This window comes from Drosophila navojoa, chromosome X (assembly GCF_054131105.1).
Source record: "Drosophila navojoa isolate 15081-1374.11 chromosome X, UAZ_NAV_1.0, whole genome shotgun sequence".
NCBI classification, from domain to species: domain Eukaryota; kingdom Metazoa; phylum Arthropoda; class Insecta; order Diptera; family Drosophilidae; genus Drosophila; species Drosophila navojoa.
In genome coordinates, this window is record NC_142895.1 from 26,290,242 (window position 1) to 26,306,164 (window position 15,923).

The following is a 15,923-nucleotide window of genomic DNA, read 5'->3' on the forward strand; positions in this document are numbered from 1 at the left end:
ACTGTGGTGCACAGGTATGAGCGAGATTTTTTGTATTCACATGGTCTACATACCAAAGACTAGACTGATTTATAGTATTTACAATATAGTAGAGAATAATTTCATGAAGGGTATTTTTTGCAACAAAATTTGGTCCTGCTTACATTTTTATACCCTGAACCCATTGAAAATGGGAAATCAGGGTATAATGTTTTTGTGTAAAAGTATGTAACAGGCAGAAGGAATCATCGCAGACCCCACAAAGTATATATATTCTTGATCAGCACGATGAGCTGAGTCGATATAGCCCTGTCCGTCCGTCCGTCCGTCCGTCCGTCTGTCCGTATGAACGCCGAGATCTCAGAAGATATAAGAGCTAGAGAGCTGAAATTTTTTGTGCATACTCGTGTATACCATACGCAGTACGAGTTTGCTTTATTTTTTCGATAACTCATCCGATAACTTTTTTATCGAGAATAATCGAAAATTTGATTTTGTTTTTTGAGCCTCATTGGAATACTATTAGACATAGAGACTTCAGATTTACTGTATATATATATATATGATGAATACAAACATTTTGTAATCAACAGATTTTGGATACCACGCCCCCTCCGCCCCCAATTTGCAAAAAACGTATTTCAAGTACTAGAGACTTGTGCTTTAGAATGTACACACATTTTGACCATATGATTACGCTCTGAAAATTTCATTAGGATTGCATGTCTACAAAAAAAGTTATTTATCAAATAAATTCTCATACTATTGCCCACACTGCAGCGCAGCCCAAGCGCAGTCGCTGCTTACTACGCAGTTAGCAGAGCGCGGGCGCGTGGGGGTGGATGCATATGTATGTATGTGTGCGTGCATAAAAGAAGTGCAGAATGATAAGAATATCAGCTTGGAGGGTTCAGGGTATCTCCTAGTCGAGCAGTCTCGACTAGAGTCTTCTTACTTGTTTAAGCTAAATTAGTAACTAGAAAAGAAAATATACATATATAAATATAATTCAATATGAGGGTAGCTCGAAAAACAACTATAAATTAAGATTACGTGCTGAAAGTAGAATAAAATCGAGCATTATTTCAAAACATTCTACCATGATTTCCCATTTTCAATGGATTCAGGGTTTAAAAAGGTTCGACCATTAAGCGCAGCTTAGTAGTAGGCTAGTATTCTAGTGTTGTAAAACGCCTATAAGGAAAGAGGTCTAACAGCTAGTATGTGTTAAAATATCGTAAACTTTCCGCTAAAAGTTCAGCTGTCCAAGAATGAAACACAAAGTTTCTACTCGTTGTGCTCTAGGCGGGTTAAATAATGTAATGTATAACAGAGTATGAGAGTAAGAAAGCAAAAGAGACATAGATTGAGGGAGCACCTAGCCAAAGATGCGCATATATAGAATATATTACGTAGCTTTGGTATCCTTGCATTCAAATTTCAAATTTAATCTCTGCCTTTCATGAAATGCTCCCGCAAGGTACCTACATATACCAAATAATAATGCCAGTCTTAGTCTACCGACAACCATAACGAGCCTTCTTATCCCATTGGCCCAACTGGCTATTCCGTTGTCACTCACCAACGTCCGAGATTTACGTTCAGCACTGTCTTCGTCTCCCACTCACGGAGTGAGCGTTAGAGAATAAAATATTGCAACTCCCTGGGAAAATATTTTAACATCAACTTTGGGCAAAGCTTAAGCTTCCCACTAAAACTATTGCCACAGTATATGGAAATAACAGCAGCAGAAATAACAGCAGAATTTGCTTTTGATTTCATAGTATTATCTAAAAAATATAACTTAATATATAAGTTAAGCTCTCCCACACTAGAGCACTAGTGATTGGGGACGCTGTGGTGGGTTCTTGTGAATATAAACAACTTTGTGTTCAATGAAATCATTTTATTTTATATAATTTAGTAACAAAAGATCTAAACTCTTTGTAGTCCGAATATAAACTGACCCAAATCAGCTCTACTGATTGGGTTCTCCCCTTGAATGTCTGACTGGACTCTCCAGCCTCCTTAGATTGTCGATAGTCTTAACTTATGTAATCTATAAAATCGGAATATTGTGCTCAAACTATTTAGTTCATCTATCGTCAGTTAAATCTTCTTCTCGTTGGATGAACTGAATGTATTTGATATGCTATTCGTAATATCAACAGAACTTCTTGCGCTCATAGTACTCAATGTACTTTGTATTGAATTTTATTCAGCTGAAATTCGCATTTTTGTTTGCTAAAAGTCAACATTGAAAATGAAATAAGTACGACAAGTATATATTTCTGGATAGTTGGATAATATGCATATAAGCTCAACAATTTTACTAGAAGAAGAGGTAAGAGTGCTCTAGTCGGGAGTGTCCGACCAGGTGATACCGTGTTCATTGCAAACAGCTTTCAGTCAATTCTTCTTTTATACATTCAACACAAACAACACATGCACACATATACAGACACACACACGCTTATGTGCTTTATTATGGAAAATTGAGTTGTTGAACAACTTTTGTTGTAGGTGAACTTTTTTAATCAAATTTTCAGAGCATGATAATGACATCCTGATGTGTGTCTTTACCAATGCACAGCTCTCTGCCATTTAAAATACATTAATTTTAAATATGAGGAAAACTGAAGTATGCTCATCACTGTGGATTTAAAGCCTCCCGTTCTTGTGTTATTCTAGCAGCGCTTTAAAACGGAGTCAAATAATCAATTGTTATCGATAATATTGCAGATTGAATGGGTTATCGAAATTAAGAATGTGAGACAGTGGATACAAAAGTAATTTTTGTATATATTACAGATAGATCGAGAACATATTTCAGTTCCAAGCGTCTTCCTCTGCCTGTTACATACGCTTCTACAAAAACGCTATACCCCTAAGTTCCATACCCAATGGGTTCAGTGTTCAAAAAGGCAAACAATGAAATTGCTCGACTATTATTAAAATGTGTTTGGGAAATTGTGCTTGAAGCTGATTGCTGAATTTTGCCTTGCACTTTGCATATGGATCTAGAGGAATATAGACATATATGTTGTGGTTTTTGTTGTTGTGGAAATGTTGCTAAGTAAGTTCTCTTGAATTTGTTTGCTGCCAGCTTTATATATGTATCTCTCTCTCTCTTCATACACTTTGGGCTCATAAAATAAGAGCTCTTAGCACGTATAGATAGATATACATATTAGCAAAGTTAGTCTTTTCCACTATATAGACTTTGTATGTTGGGCTTTGCTGTCATCTTAGTCAGTTTAAAATTCCATCTAATGAATACTCGTCTTTATTATGTATGCTTTGTATTTGTGCTTTATTAGCCAGGTTATCAGAGCTGTTGTTTGTATTATTCCGTTTATTGATTGTGTCGACTGAGACATTTGTTTGCCTTTGGTAAGCTGTGATTGCTCTCTGCTGTTTGCTTGACTCTTGTCACAAATAAACAGTTCGCACCTAGCCAATCTGTTATAATATCGTATTTCATTATGCATACTCAATTTCAAGTTGCTGATGAGAAGTGCAATCGTTGAGCGGAAGTTATTTGTGCAAGTGTGACAAGTAAATATATCTAGTTATGGATGGCTGTGATGGATTATGAAATCCATTCAAATGGCTCAATTAATACAACTGCAACAGTGAGTAGTATCACATGCAGTTCGAGAATTGATCAACCACTCTTAAGTGTTGAGAAAAATTAACGTTTCTTGCCTTTTATGTTGGCATATCTAATATGTGATATATTCATTTTAAAAGATGGTCTAGCCTATAACATATTTAAACTCAAGTTTGCTCTGTCTCAATTTCCAATTGCTCTCACTTAACTTTATTGCTCTTAGCTTTAAGCTCTAGTCCACCTCAAATTTCCATGCCAACTTCCAAGAGTTGAAGATTTATTATGAAATATGTTTCTGCAGTCTCTATACTTAGCCGGGCTCGCTAGCCTTTAGCTGGAAGAGTTTCTGCCTGTAGCACTTGCAGCGACTCAACTTTAATGATTCGAAAGCTTCGTTAGGTCTAATCGACTCTATTGTACCTCTAGTTCATCTCAGTCACTGTCGAGAAACTGTAAAATTTCATATGTACATATAAAGTAACTTTCCGTTATCTCCGCATAGCTTAGACAATAGCAAAGCAAGCATTGCCTAACCTAACCCAACCAAATTGACACGCTAATTAAGATAATCAATGACAAATATATGTGGTAAAAAAAAGAACAATTTGTATTTATTTTTAGTAAACATTGGACTTAGATATTATCTGTAACTAGACGATGTTCGTTATAGCGTATAGGATATGTGAGTGCGTTACCCTTGTCCCAAGAGTATAATTCCTGAAAATAAAATAGAGAGCTCTTAGCATGGGCCCAGACAAGAAGAGGGCAAGACTCTTACCACTGTGAGGGGATTATAGCCGACTGTCGTCGTATAGCTGAACGGATTCGAGAAGGGCAGATTCGCGTTGAGCAGCTTGCCCTTGTAGAGATCGACAACGTAGCGTATCTGGGTATTTTTATCGGTGCCCGAATCGATGGCATACAAATTGCCGCAGACAATAAACATTTCGCCGAATTGTTTATGATCAAGTGTTATATTAAAATTATACTGCATGCGCAGCGTCTCGGCATCCAGCTACAAAAATAGACGCGACATATATGTAGAGACGGACACAGACAGAGTGGGCGATAGAGAGGGAGAGAGATTTACCTTAGCCACCAGAGTATTGTTCGAATCGAGCGTGCTGTAAATCACCCAAAGACCGACTTCATCCACGTTAAAGTCCATATAGTTATAGTCTGTTGCGTAGAGTCGATTGCCAGTCGCTATTCCCGAGTATGGCAACTGTACGCCTGAAAGAGTTTCATATATGTATGTAGCTATCATCGCATATACAAATCTGATAAGCAGAGGAGAGTCACTCACTTATCTTCTTGGAGGTCGTCAAGTCCAGTTTGACGACCAAATCGGAGTTCTTCTGTTGGTAGTAGAACGAACCGTTGTAGACGACGTGCGCATTGCCCTAGGAATTGACTTGTTCTATAGAATCGATTCGCTCATATTATATCATAGACTTACTTGAAAACCCTCAGATATTTCGTACTTGTGCCTGGGCACACTGTTCACTCGATATTGCGTGCGCGTGGAGAACTCGAATAGATTATAGGCATCATTTTCGTTGGTCACAAAGGTCTTCTCCCGATCGACTTCTCTTGGCGCTGGGTCGCGCAGCCATGAGCCATATTTCTCATTCACCACCTTGTGGAAAACTGGCTTACCCACTGCATACAGATAACAGGCTGTGAGCAAAGGAGAGGATATGTTATAGCGGATGTCAGTCCAATTCGTAGGCTCTATTAGAAACTTACTCTTCACACGCTTCGGCAAGCCCGGGTAGCTGCGATTGCCTGTCGGCTGTATCTCAAAGTTGTTGAGTATGGAATCCTTGCATTGATACAAGCTATAAGGCAGACGATGACGTTTGATTGGCATATCGGGAAAGGAGGTAACAGTACTCACCTAGGGTCTGGGCACTGATCACAAACGGGACACTCGCTTTCGGGCGGCCGCTGTCCATAGACCTTGACATTGTTGCCCACATAGGGTATTTCACTGTTTGGATCCTGAGCTGTAAATACCAAAAAAAAGGCATTCATTAACCACTCATCTGAAGGCATATTTGAGGAATCGAACTTACGAGCTATTTCAAAATTAACCATTGTTGCATTTAGCTCATTGCGTGCCACGCAGTGATAGTAGCCGAAGTCGTCCTTGCGTAGATTGCTAATGGTCAAGCGCATGGAGGTCTTAAAGCTGTAGGGAAATATTTAGTTGTATGTTAGTTATGAATGAGAGGGTGACTTACCCATCTGGATAGGACTCAATGCGATACTTATCACTTGGGTCCAGTATTTTGCCATCGTAGGCCCGCTCCCAGTACCGTATGGCCTCCGGGAAGGCTTCGACCTGGCACTCCAGGGTGGCGCTGCTCTGGTACTCTGCATAGATCATTTGCCGGTACACAGATATCATCGGCGCAACTGCCATGAAGGAGAAGGGGTTACAAAGCTGCTCGAGTCGGTTTCCTTTGCTACTCACAGTGCACCTCTACCAGGAACGTGGCGTTGGCCACGGGCGCAATGCCATTGTTGGCATAGCAGGTGTAGGCAGCCATTTGATGTCGCGTAATGTTGCCGAACTTGAGATACTGTCCGCTAATGGAGCTTACTATCGCAAGGCAGACTTATCAGAAATTACCTCTCAGAGCAGACATTTTCTACTCACGCTCGATGCCGTTCACATTGATGGTGCGTCCATCGTCGCGACGCCACTCCACCTGGGGCGGTGGGTTGCCCGTTGCCGAGCAGCTCATGTTGAGCGTCTTGCCCTCCTCGACGATGACATTGCGTCGGAAGTTGGGCGCATTGACGTCTGCCGTTAGAGTAGATCTTAGCTCAAGGGAAACGCACAGTTCTCAGGGTTAACTCACCTGTGATGGAAGGTGGTATGAGCAGCTCATTGGAGGCGCTGCCATTGGGGTACTGCATCTTCCAGGTGTTGATGCCAGGCACTCCGGGTGTGCCGTTGGTGCCCGGCTTGCCTGGACGTCCGCGTGGACCCGCTATGCCTGTGAGCGCGAGAGCGTGGGAGAAGGGGAGGTTGAAGTAACCGAAAGCTAATGCAGTCCTCACTTACCCTTCAGTCCTCGTTCACCGGGTGGACCTTGAGCACCCTTTGGACCCGTTATGGACATGCCATCCTTGCCGTCTTTACCATTCAGACCATCCTTTCCATCGCGCCCGGGTAGACCGTTTTTGCCGTCGGCTCCGGCTCGACCCGGCACTCCATCCAAGCCCGGCTCACCGGGTACGCCGTCTCGGCCATCCAGACCGGCGCGGCCCACTGCTCCAGGATCGCCCTTGGGGCCACGAGGACCCGGTGCTCCCTGCTGGCCCACACCGTCGACGCCTGGTGCGCCCGGCAGGCCGACGTCTCCGCGATTCCCTTTGGGACCGGGTATGCCCGGCAGGCCGGGATTGCCGGTGGGTCCTTTGGGTCCTACTGGGCCCATCGGACCAGGTGGGGCTGGCGGGCAGTACTCCTGCGTGCCCTTGCAAAAGCCCGTGATAATCTTCTCGGGCACACGGCAATACGTATTCAAATAGATCCATTCATCCCCGCCGGGGGCCGCTCCTTTCAGACCCGTTCGCTTGCGTATCTCTGTGTCTTGCTCCTCCAGAGCCTTGCGGTGATTGGGATTGAAGAACTCAATCAATGGATCTGCTTCAAGTACATATAATATGTAGATCAACTGGTTCCGGCATTGAACTGGACTGAACTAGTTCCGGCACTGTTTGACTTACCATGCATCGAGGCGGGAGACGACGAGGCGATGTCTCTGCGAAAGCGTTTCTCCACTGGAAATTGGCTAATGAAATTGTTGTTCATCTTCCGCTCGTTACGCACAATGCTGATCGGCTGCGCTGTTGTTGGACTGCAAGAGCAATGGGATATAAGTATAGATAAACTAAAGTTGGATTGCATATGGGAATTATAGATGAAAGGAATTAGGTGAGCTTCAAATTTAATTGTTCATATCTAGCTATGAGAGCGAAAGCTGAAGTTATAATTCAAATCTAGCAAAGATCTTTCTATTGAAAGTCAGGGAAACTTCGAGCTGGAACTAGTTTTGTAACACATCTTGTAAATGTTAATATCTTAAAGAAACGAAGAGTGTTTCATTCAGAAACAAATGAGTAAATCGCATTAATGAAAACTGAAAATGGAATTGAATTTGATTTAGCCCAAAATCATCAACCAAATCTATTATCAATGCTTTCTGGTAGTATCTCATACTGGAGCTTGGTATTGGAGCTATGTGAAATGGAACTTTAGCGATAGTTTTAAGCTGGAACTGGAACTAGCAATAAGAAAACTAAAAATTAGGCGGAGCTACAATGAATAGAGAAAATGGTATATCGAACAGGAACTAGAACTTGACTATAGTAAACGCACCTCGCCGCCGTGGGATAGTCCCTTTCCATGATCTGGGTGACCATGGCGCGCAGAATGTGCTCCGAGCGCATCAGCTCGTCCTGGAACTCGCTCCGCTGCTCCCGCTGACGCTGATGCACGTCCACGGTCCGCGACTCCTCGCCCGCCTGGGTGTACGTGTAAAACAGTATCGACAGTGTGGCCAGCATCAGAGTAAGTGCGCCCAGATACAAATAGACGAGCACAAGGGACGTGGGCGGCGGGGCGTCCAGTTTGTTGACGCAGTTGCAGCTGCACTTGCAGCCAGCCGGCTTAGAGCTCTGCCGCTGACGGTGCTGGCAGCCCTGGCAGACGCCGGCCATGTCCATGCCGCTCGCCTCATCCGGCAGCAGCATGTTGGCCACCAGCTGCGTGCTGGAATCTGTCAGCTCCCTGGAGGCGCTGCTCTGTGATGTCGCCGCTTCGCCTGTCGCCTCTGCGTCGCGTCGCTTCTTTGAGTTGCTCACGCTCTGATTAACGGCCAGCAGCATGTTTGGCGGGCACCTGTTCGATCGGCTCAATTGAAACGGCTCTCCTGATTTATGCGGCGCGAGTGCAGCCGTTGGATAAAGCAGAGATAAATTAATAGATAAATATGTAGATGTGTCAAATGAACCACTCGCTCGTATTTTTAGACCATTCAAGTGGGCGCGCTCTATTTATACGAGCTCTCGACACGATTTTAAGTATTCAAATCGAAAAGGCTTTATATTAATTTTTGATGTGCCTTGCTCTTCTTCTTATTTTTCTTATTTTTCTTATTTTTGCTCTCTGTCCAGACACTCGAGTCAATAGTTGTTTGTTGTTGTTGTTTTATTTTTTACTGCCCGGGGCGGAACTAGTATAAAAGTCACAAGTTCTGCGTTAATTTCCGCTGCATGTTTGTTGACAAACTGCGACGATATACACACACACATATATATATATATATACATGTATACATATATATATGTACGTGTATATATATCTCGATATATATACATACGTTCGATCCGCTGCGTTTGACAACTTTTTAACACTTGCTGGCCACACTGTGGCGAGCGAGAGTGTGTGTGAGAGCGACAGAGTTAGAGACAGACGACAGACTGAGTGAGTGAGTGAGTGAGTGAGAGAGAGAGAGACAGAGAGAGGTGTGCGCGCTCTGAGTTGCGAACGCGTTGGCGTCTAATTTCCGACTAAAAATTTTGTGTGCGACAATTTTCCATTTCGCCGGCAAGCGGACGCTCTGTGTGTGTATGTGTGTGTGTGTGTATCGCTCTCACTGTATGTGTGTGTGTGTGGGGTTTACTTTTTGTTTTTATGAGAGAGCCAAGCACATTCGCAACTCCAAGAGAGTCAAGGCACGCGAGCTGAGCGAGCGGCAACTGATATAAACTTTATTCGATTTTATTTATTTTTGTGCTGCATGAAATAAAAGTTGAATAAAGCGTAATAGAAACGTCTGGCAGGTCGAGCAACAGCTTTCAGTGGGGAATAGAGGACGACAATGTGACCAGAGCGCCTTTATTTACCTTACTCGGCCAGGCAGACGCATGCGTCCTGTTGCATGCCACAACACTGCAGGAGCGCTGCTTGGCGCCCGTGTCGGCGGGGGCTGGCTGGCACGAGGGGGGAGGGGGCACTCTGACAGTAACGAAAAACAAAAACAGAAAAAAAGGACGCACATGTTCCGATTCTTCTTCTTCGGCTTTGTTTGCTTTCGAAACATCTGAATGGGCAAATCGTGTGTTGCTCTCTCGACCCACAAACTATATATATATATATACATGTCCTCAACAAGTATGAAAGCGAGAGCATCAATGCCCCAATCAGATGACTACTCACAGCTCAGAGCCTCGACTCGTCTGCCATTTATCATGCTGCAACTGTCAATCCAATTCAATCCAATTCAATCCAATTTATATTCTTCTATTTTGACGCATTTGCATTTGCATTCAGCTAAATATTTATGATTCTATTTAGATATTTCAAGTTCTTCTCCATGATACTAGGATAAATAGTTATTTTATTTTATTTTATATTTTTTATGTAGGGAGAATATTTACATACGTGCATATATACATATACATACATATGTCATGTGTGTATATATGTATTTTACATGTACTTCAGTGTATATTCTATAGTTTTTTCTCTCGTTTTGCAATGTTGCAAATTCTGGAATATTCCTCCTGTCATTCATTCGTAAATATCCTAAAGTTCTAGAAAGTTTTTATCTGTTTAAAGTGTATGCACTATTCAAAATGATTCTATATATAAAAAATATTAAAACTGACTTTAGTAATGAAATATATTGAAAAACATAAAATGATCCCTGAAACGCTTTGCCGACTCATTGAAGTCCATTGAAAATAATAAATATTTTTGTTAATTTATTTTTTTATAATTAATTAATTTGACTTTCCTTTAAGCGGTTTTTATATACCAGAATATTCGAGATATAGACTGCAGATTTACTGCTCTGAATTTAAAAAGAAAATGCTAAACACTTATGCTTTGGCTCTAATTCATTCGTTCTGCTTAAACGAAAAGGATAACAATAATTATATAATAAAAATGCCAAATAGCTAGCGAAGTCAATGAATATTTAGAATAGAAAATTCAACATAGATAGCGCTTCTAATATTGAATCCATTGCCAATTCTAGCCCAGTTTGCATTGTACAACATTATTTTCCAGTAGGATAGAGTAATTCCACTTGAGTAAACTTGAAGAAAATTCAAATTTGATGCTTTCGGTATAATATTATTAAAGGCTAGACTTGTTTTGGTTGCTGAGTGTTGTTCTATTTTCGAATACATCATAATTTGTGAATTGTATTTTGAAATACACAAAGTTTGTTTTTTTATTGTAGTTTGTAATAAACGAAATTGCGTTCAAATAGAAACGGTTGAAACCTTTGTACTGATAACTCCGAGTTTATTTCAAATTAGTTACCTCTGGGGTCAATATATTACTATGTATCTACGGCTATAAGAATAAAACGTCTCGCAAAAAATGTTATTGGAAATAAGTTCTTGAATAGCTGTTATTAAACTGTCCGATAGAGATTGAGCCATATCTAATCGGGGAATATTGAAAATCATCTTGTTCTTTAACTTTAAAGTAGGGTTGTTGAAAATATATCAAAATATCAAGATAGAGATATTTTCTTCAACAAAAAATATATTTAGATCGAAATCTTATTGCCCAAATATCGAATATTTTGCAATATTTCTAGATATATTTTCGCGGGTGACTCGTAATGCGTGAATCAGCAGGGAAAGTTGAATATAATGAAAACGTAGTATCCTGTTTTTATTTAGATTAGCCAAATGTAATTTGTGCCTTAAAGTAATAGAAACAAGTGGTAACACATTAAAGAAGGCGTTAAGAGTTAAGAGGTCTTTATCATTTAAATAAAAAATGCTTCTTCTTATTATTCTTGTTTTTATGAACGGATAATAAATTTATTGTGGAAAGAAAGTCAAAAAAAAAAAAATTAAAAAATATTGATATGTAGATATTTTGAATATTGAATTTTGAATTTTGACAACTTAAAATATCATCGATACGATACTTTCAAAATAATTCCTACTTTAGAGCTTTAATTGCTAATTAATGGGGATTTTTTCACTGGCCAAACACATAAATTTTAGGGTACGTATCGTAAGCCATGGTTAATTAGAGAATTGATAATCACTTTTCTTATTTTGCAATTAATTGTTAATCATTATTTTCTGAATTGTTTCTACTCTGAATTTATATTATATGATGATTAATTTTATATGTGTTCGTATATTAAGCAAAAGTTTTCGTGTTTTTTTTCCCTCACTTTGTGTCTGTACATGAATTAAATGTATATTAAACATGAAGTTCGCCCTCAGCTCTTTAAACGCATCTTTTATTGTCTGTTTACTCCAAAACTTTCTCTCGGAGTCCATTGTAATCGTAATTTAAAGCTGATTCTGTGACTTAAATCGTTGAGATATAAACTCGCTGCACAAATCTCAACTTCAAACTGTTTTTCACTCCATTGTTTTCCTTTTGTTAGCCTTGTTAGACTTCAGCTACGTTCAAGTGGGCATTCAGATTTGTTCAAGCTCTTCACAATCCTCGATTGTTTGCATAGGCACAAAAAGTAAGGTAGGAACTGTCGGAGCTGTTGTTTCAACTGGCAATGATGAACATGAAGTAGATGATGACGCTGGAGGCGATGATGTAGATGAAGGTGGGGTGGGGAGGGGAGAGGAGGCGCAGAGGAAATTCAGACGGCTGACACTTTGAGAATTGTTTTTTCTTTTCTTTTTCTTTTTGTTATTTTACGTTGGCTTTGCAATTCAGGTGGCAAGTCGAGCACAATTGCTCGGTCCGCCCACACGGCGCCACGCCCCCAGCTTCTGTAAGTAGTTTGCACTTCATTTGCATTTGTGGAGGCAAATCGGTTTGTGAATTCAATTTCCATTAGTCTGCGATGCACACAGAAAGCACGGCCGGAGTCAATGAGCCGTAACGAGCTCGTTAGATCTGCGACAACACTAACACCAAGAGCAATGCCAACAGCAGCAGCAGCAACAATTGTAGTGGCAACAATGGCAATTCATTTGATTTTTAGTTACATAAACACTCGAGCAGCTTCTTAGGCCATGGAGTGGGGGCATGCAGCAGGCGGTAGCCGGCTAAGCCGCAGGACAGAGGCTACCATGGCGATAAGGTAAGCAGCAACAGCTGCAGCAGCAACAGCAACAGCAACAGCCACAGTAACAATATCTGTGGCAGCAGCAACAACTGTGTCAGCTATTTGGCAACGAAATCAGCTTTCAACTGGATTCAAGTCCGCCAGGGCAATGCCAATAAGCCGATTATGTTTATGCCGAGCAACAAGCCGCAGCAACAAGCCGCAGCAACAGCAGCAGCAGCAACAGCAGCAGCAGCAACAGTCTCTAGCAAAATAAATCAAAATGTCAAGATGTTGCTCTTGCCTTTGAGCTGCTTTTAAACAACAGCAATGGCAGCAGATGAGATTAGGGGCGTGGCTAGAGCAGATTGAATCTTTCCACAGACAAATAGCAGATTTATATATATGTAATCAATTTTGGTTGTGTAAATAAATTTGCAATTGTTGCGCTTGCTTTGCGTACCTTCAAAAAGACTTACAATAAGAAAGTGAAAATAAAATGAAAAAGATTTTCATATGCTTCACATTCTCCATATTTCACTCGGCAGAAAAGTCAAATGAATGTCAATAAGGTTTATGTTTAGTTATTGTCAAAGGCTAGACACGGGTTCTCTATAGACTAAGAAGTACTTAAGGGAGGGCATGACTAAAATATACCCTGACCAGGCTAAAAAGAGTGACAGCTTAAGAGATATCCTGTGAAAGTGATTTCTTGACTGTTGCTGTTTATATTGAGTGAGGGATAAATATTGTATCACTCAACTGAAAGAGTGAAAAAGGTTATCAATGTGAGTAATTGGCTAGACAATAAATTGAACTGCATAGTAAAAAGTATTTACAACACAGTCGAGTAATCTTCAAAGATAATGATCATAGATAGACTATATACAGTATATATAGATATAGACACTGATAGAGTGGACGCATATTGTCTATATAAGTGCCATTATTTCCATTTAAGTACTTAAAATAGAATGAACTGTAGACTCATTTGCTCAATATACGTGTGTGCTTTGGGCTAAGGCATAGCAGAATGATTCATATAAGGATACACTATCTTACAAAATTTACCAAAAATAAGTTAAGCTGTGTAATGGATATTGTTAAACATATTTTAAGGAAACCCACAAATAGTGTGCTCTGTACTTAACTCTACTATAGTTGCAGTTGTCGAAATTGATAGACTAGAAGATATTGAGTACTTGCTGAACCTAATTAAAAATTTAGGTTAATACTCTAGAAAATCCAGTTATTCTCAATTTGCCATGCCCATTCTGAGAGCAGATTCTTCTTTTTGGCCAGCTCATAGGACAAGGTAACGGTAACCTAGGTGCTATGTCTGGATGCTTATGCTCAAAACATGACAACTTACAGGGTATTTATATCGAGATCGATAAACAGTCATCGAGATCGATAAACAGTTATCGAGATCGATAAACAGTTATCGAGATCGATAAACAATTATCGAGATCGATCAACAGTTATCGAGATCGATCAACAGTTATCGAGATCGATCAACAGTCATCGAGATCGATCAACATTTATCGAGATCGCAAAACAGTTATCGAGATCGACAAACAATTATCGAGATCGATCAACACTTATCGAGATCGATCAACATTTATCGAGATCGCTAAACAGTTATCGAGATCGTGTAGTCGGTCAAAAGATATGCTGTAAATACATACAAGAGGTGCTCATATCGAGAGTCTTGTTGATATTGCTTTACATCTACTTGAGACATTATGAATCTATCTAATTGCTTAGGTAGGTGTATAATCGCTTTAAGGACTAGGCTGTTAATGCTTTAAAATATTTGTATGGGGATGCTTTAGCATGAGTCAACGGGGTCACGAGCAGTCCCGGGCTACAATATTGCATGTGCGATGAAATTAACTAAAGGATTTTACGACTCTGCCAGGCGCACTTTCAACTGCTTTTATGAGCGCAGCAATGGAAGTGGAAGTTAAAGAACAAGAACAAGAAGAAGAAGAAGAAGAAGGAAGAGGCAAACAACATTTTGCATCTGAGCCAAACAAAAAATGAAATTGAAAATGTCGCTGGAGACTTTTTGCAATATTTTTTTAAATTTTGTTTTGTTTGTTTTTTTTTTTTTTCGTTTGTTTCTGCATTTGTTTTTATTGCTGCACTCGAGAAACTTGAGTCGAGTTGCTCAACGGCAGAAGTTTTCAATTAATTTTAGTTTCAAGCATGGCCTAGGCCAGAGACGAGCTGCTGCAGTAGTTGACTTGTATTTGAATCAATCCAGCTGAATTACTTCAGAGTATTTCAATAATAGCCTTATCGCATCATCAACAACCTTTTCATGCCATGAGCTCCGCTTGGAGATGAATTAAATGTCTTGAGCTTGTTCCTGACTTATTAGCTATGAGAAATAGAAATCAGTCAACTTATTTCAGTCATATTCGGTTTACAAATTCGTTTTTTTTTTTTTTTAAATTAATTTTCGAATGAGCTTATGAATTTATGACCTTCTGATTACGTTTCACATGAACTCTGTCCAGTTCATTTAACATGTTCTGTCGATAAGTCACGCTATTTGCTTCTTATCGATAAATACTTATACTATATCAACTTGGTCCTAAGAAAGACGTGAATTGATTCGTCGGGACAATCTAAAACTGAACCGATTCAGATAGTACGATGAGATCTCTCTTTCTCTCTGTCTCTCTCTCTTTCTCTCTCTCTCTCTCAGTATAAAATTGTATCGAATATACATAGGGTATCGGGTATAGTATCGATGTTATTGATGCTTCCCATAACTCGGAGCCACAGGCCTAGATTGGGTTTACAATAGTTTGCTAGAGCAGATTATAGATCACAGCTCAGACTAACAACAGTGCCATCCAATGGAGGCTATTTAGATATATTTAGATATATTTCCTAGGCTCAATGAGCTGGCTGGAATCAATTCTTTTAGCTAGATGCATTATTTTGTTTGGTGAAGGATGCGCCTGTTATATGCTTCCATCATCAGCAATGGTAGAAGTTGAAGAGATGCATTCATATTTAGTTAAAGTACAATTTAAATACTTATCCCTATATACATATAGTATATACAGTATATATATGCCCTACTCTCTGAGCATTGAAAAACGTTTAAATTGCATTAGGATTGCTTGTGTTATCGCTCAGCTCAGATCTCGAGCCGAAATGAAAGGTACTTAGTGGAGCCAAAGGATGTGGCTGGACTGCATTCTCTGGCTGCAGGCTTCAATTAAAAGCTGATGGGGAAGAAG

General features: G+C 40.1%; 2 protein-coding genes across 6 annotated transcripts in view; one reads left to right on the plus strand and one right to left on the minus strand.

The window, feature by feature from the left end:
* Positions 1–15,923, plus strand: part of Sh (Potassium voltage-gated channel protein Shaker) — a 165,296-nt gene that overhangs the window by 14,328 nt on the left and 135,045 nt on the right. The gene's annotated exons all lie outside the window — the stretch shown is intronic.
* On the minus strand, positions 4,175–9,180 carry LOC115564098 (uncharacterized). 3 transcript variants are annotated; one of them, XM_030388012.2, is made up of 16 exons: positions 8,992–9,180; positions 7,989–8,541; positions 7,337–7,467; positions 6,669–7,256; positions 6,463–6,600; positions 6,258–6,404; positions 6,072–6,200; positions 5,839–6,013; positions 5,671–5,786; positions 5,493–5,601; positions 5,342–5,433; positions 5,052–5,272; positions 4,899–4,995; positions 4,683–4,825; positions 4,371–4,607; positions 4,175–4,309 (listed from the first exon to the last, which is right to left on the minus strand). In XM_030388012.2, the coding sequence occupies exons 2-16, from the start codon at positions 8,495–8,497 to the stop codon at positions 4,226–4,228; spliced, it is 2,916 nt and encodes a 971-aa protein (XP_030243872.1). In that variant the 5' UTR covers positions 8,498–8,541; positions 8,992–9,180; the 3' UTR covers positions 4,175–4,225. The 3 variants fall into 3 exon arrangements, with proteins under 3 accessions (XP_030243872.1, XP_089120112.1, XP_030243874.1); XM_089263986.1 differs by having other exon boundaries at positions 8,988–9,055; XM_030388014.2 differs by lacking the exon at positions 8,992–9,180 and having other exon boundaries at positions 6,669–7,253; positions 7,989–8,744.

What these genes read in the sequence shown, in the direction of transcription:
- LOC115564098 (XM_030388012.2), bottom strand. Translation starts at nt 8,497, where the DNA reads ATGCTGCTGGCCGTTAATCAGAGCGTGAGCAACTCAAAGAAGCGACGC. An exon ending in GTTCCTGGTAGAGGTGCACT is followed by an intron (nt 6,014 to 6,071) that starts GTGAGTAGCAAA and finishes CCTTCATGGCAG; the next exon opens with TTGCGCCGATGATATCTGTG. An exon ending in ACAATACTCTGGTGGCTAAG is followed by an intron (nt 4,608 to 4,682) that starts GTAAATCTCTCT and finishes CTATTTTTGTAG; the next exon opens with CTGGATGCCGAGACGCTGCG.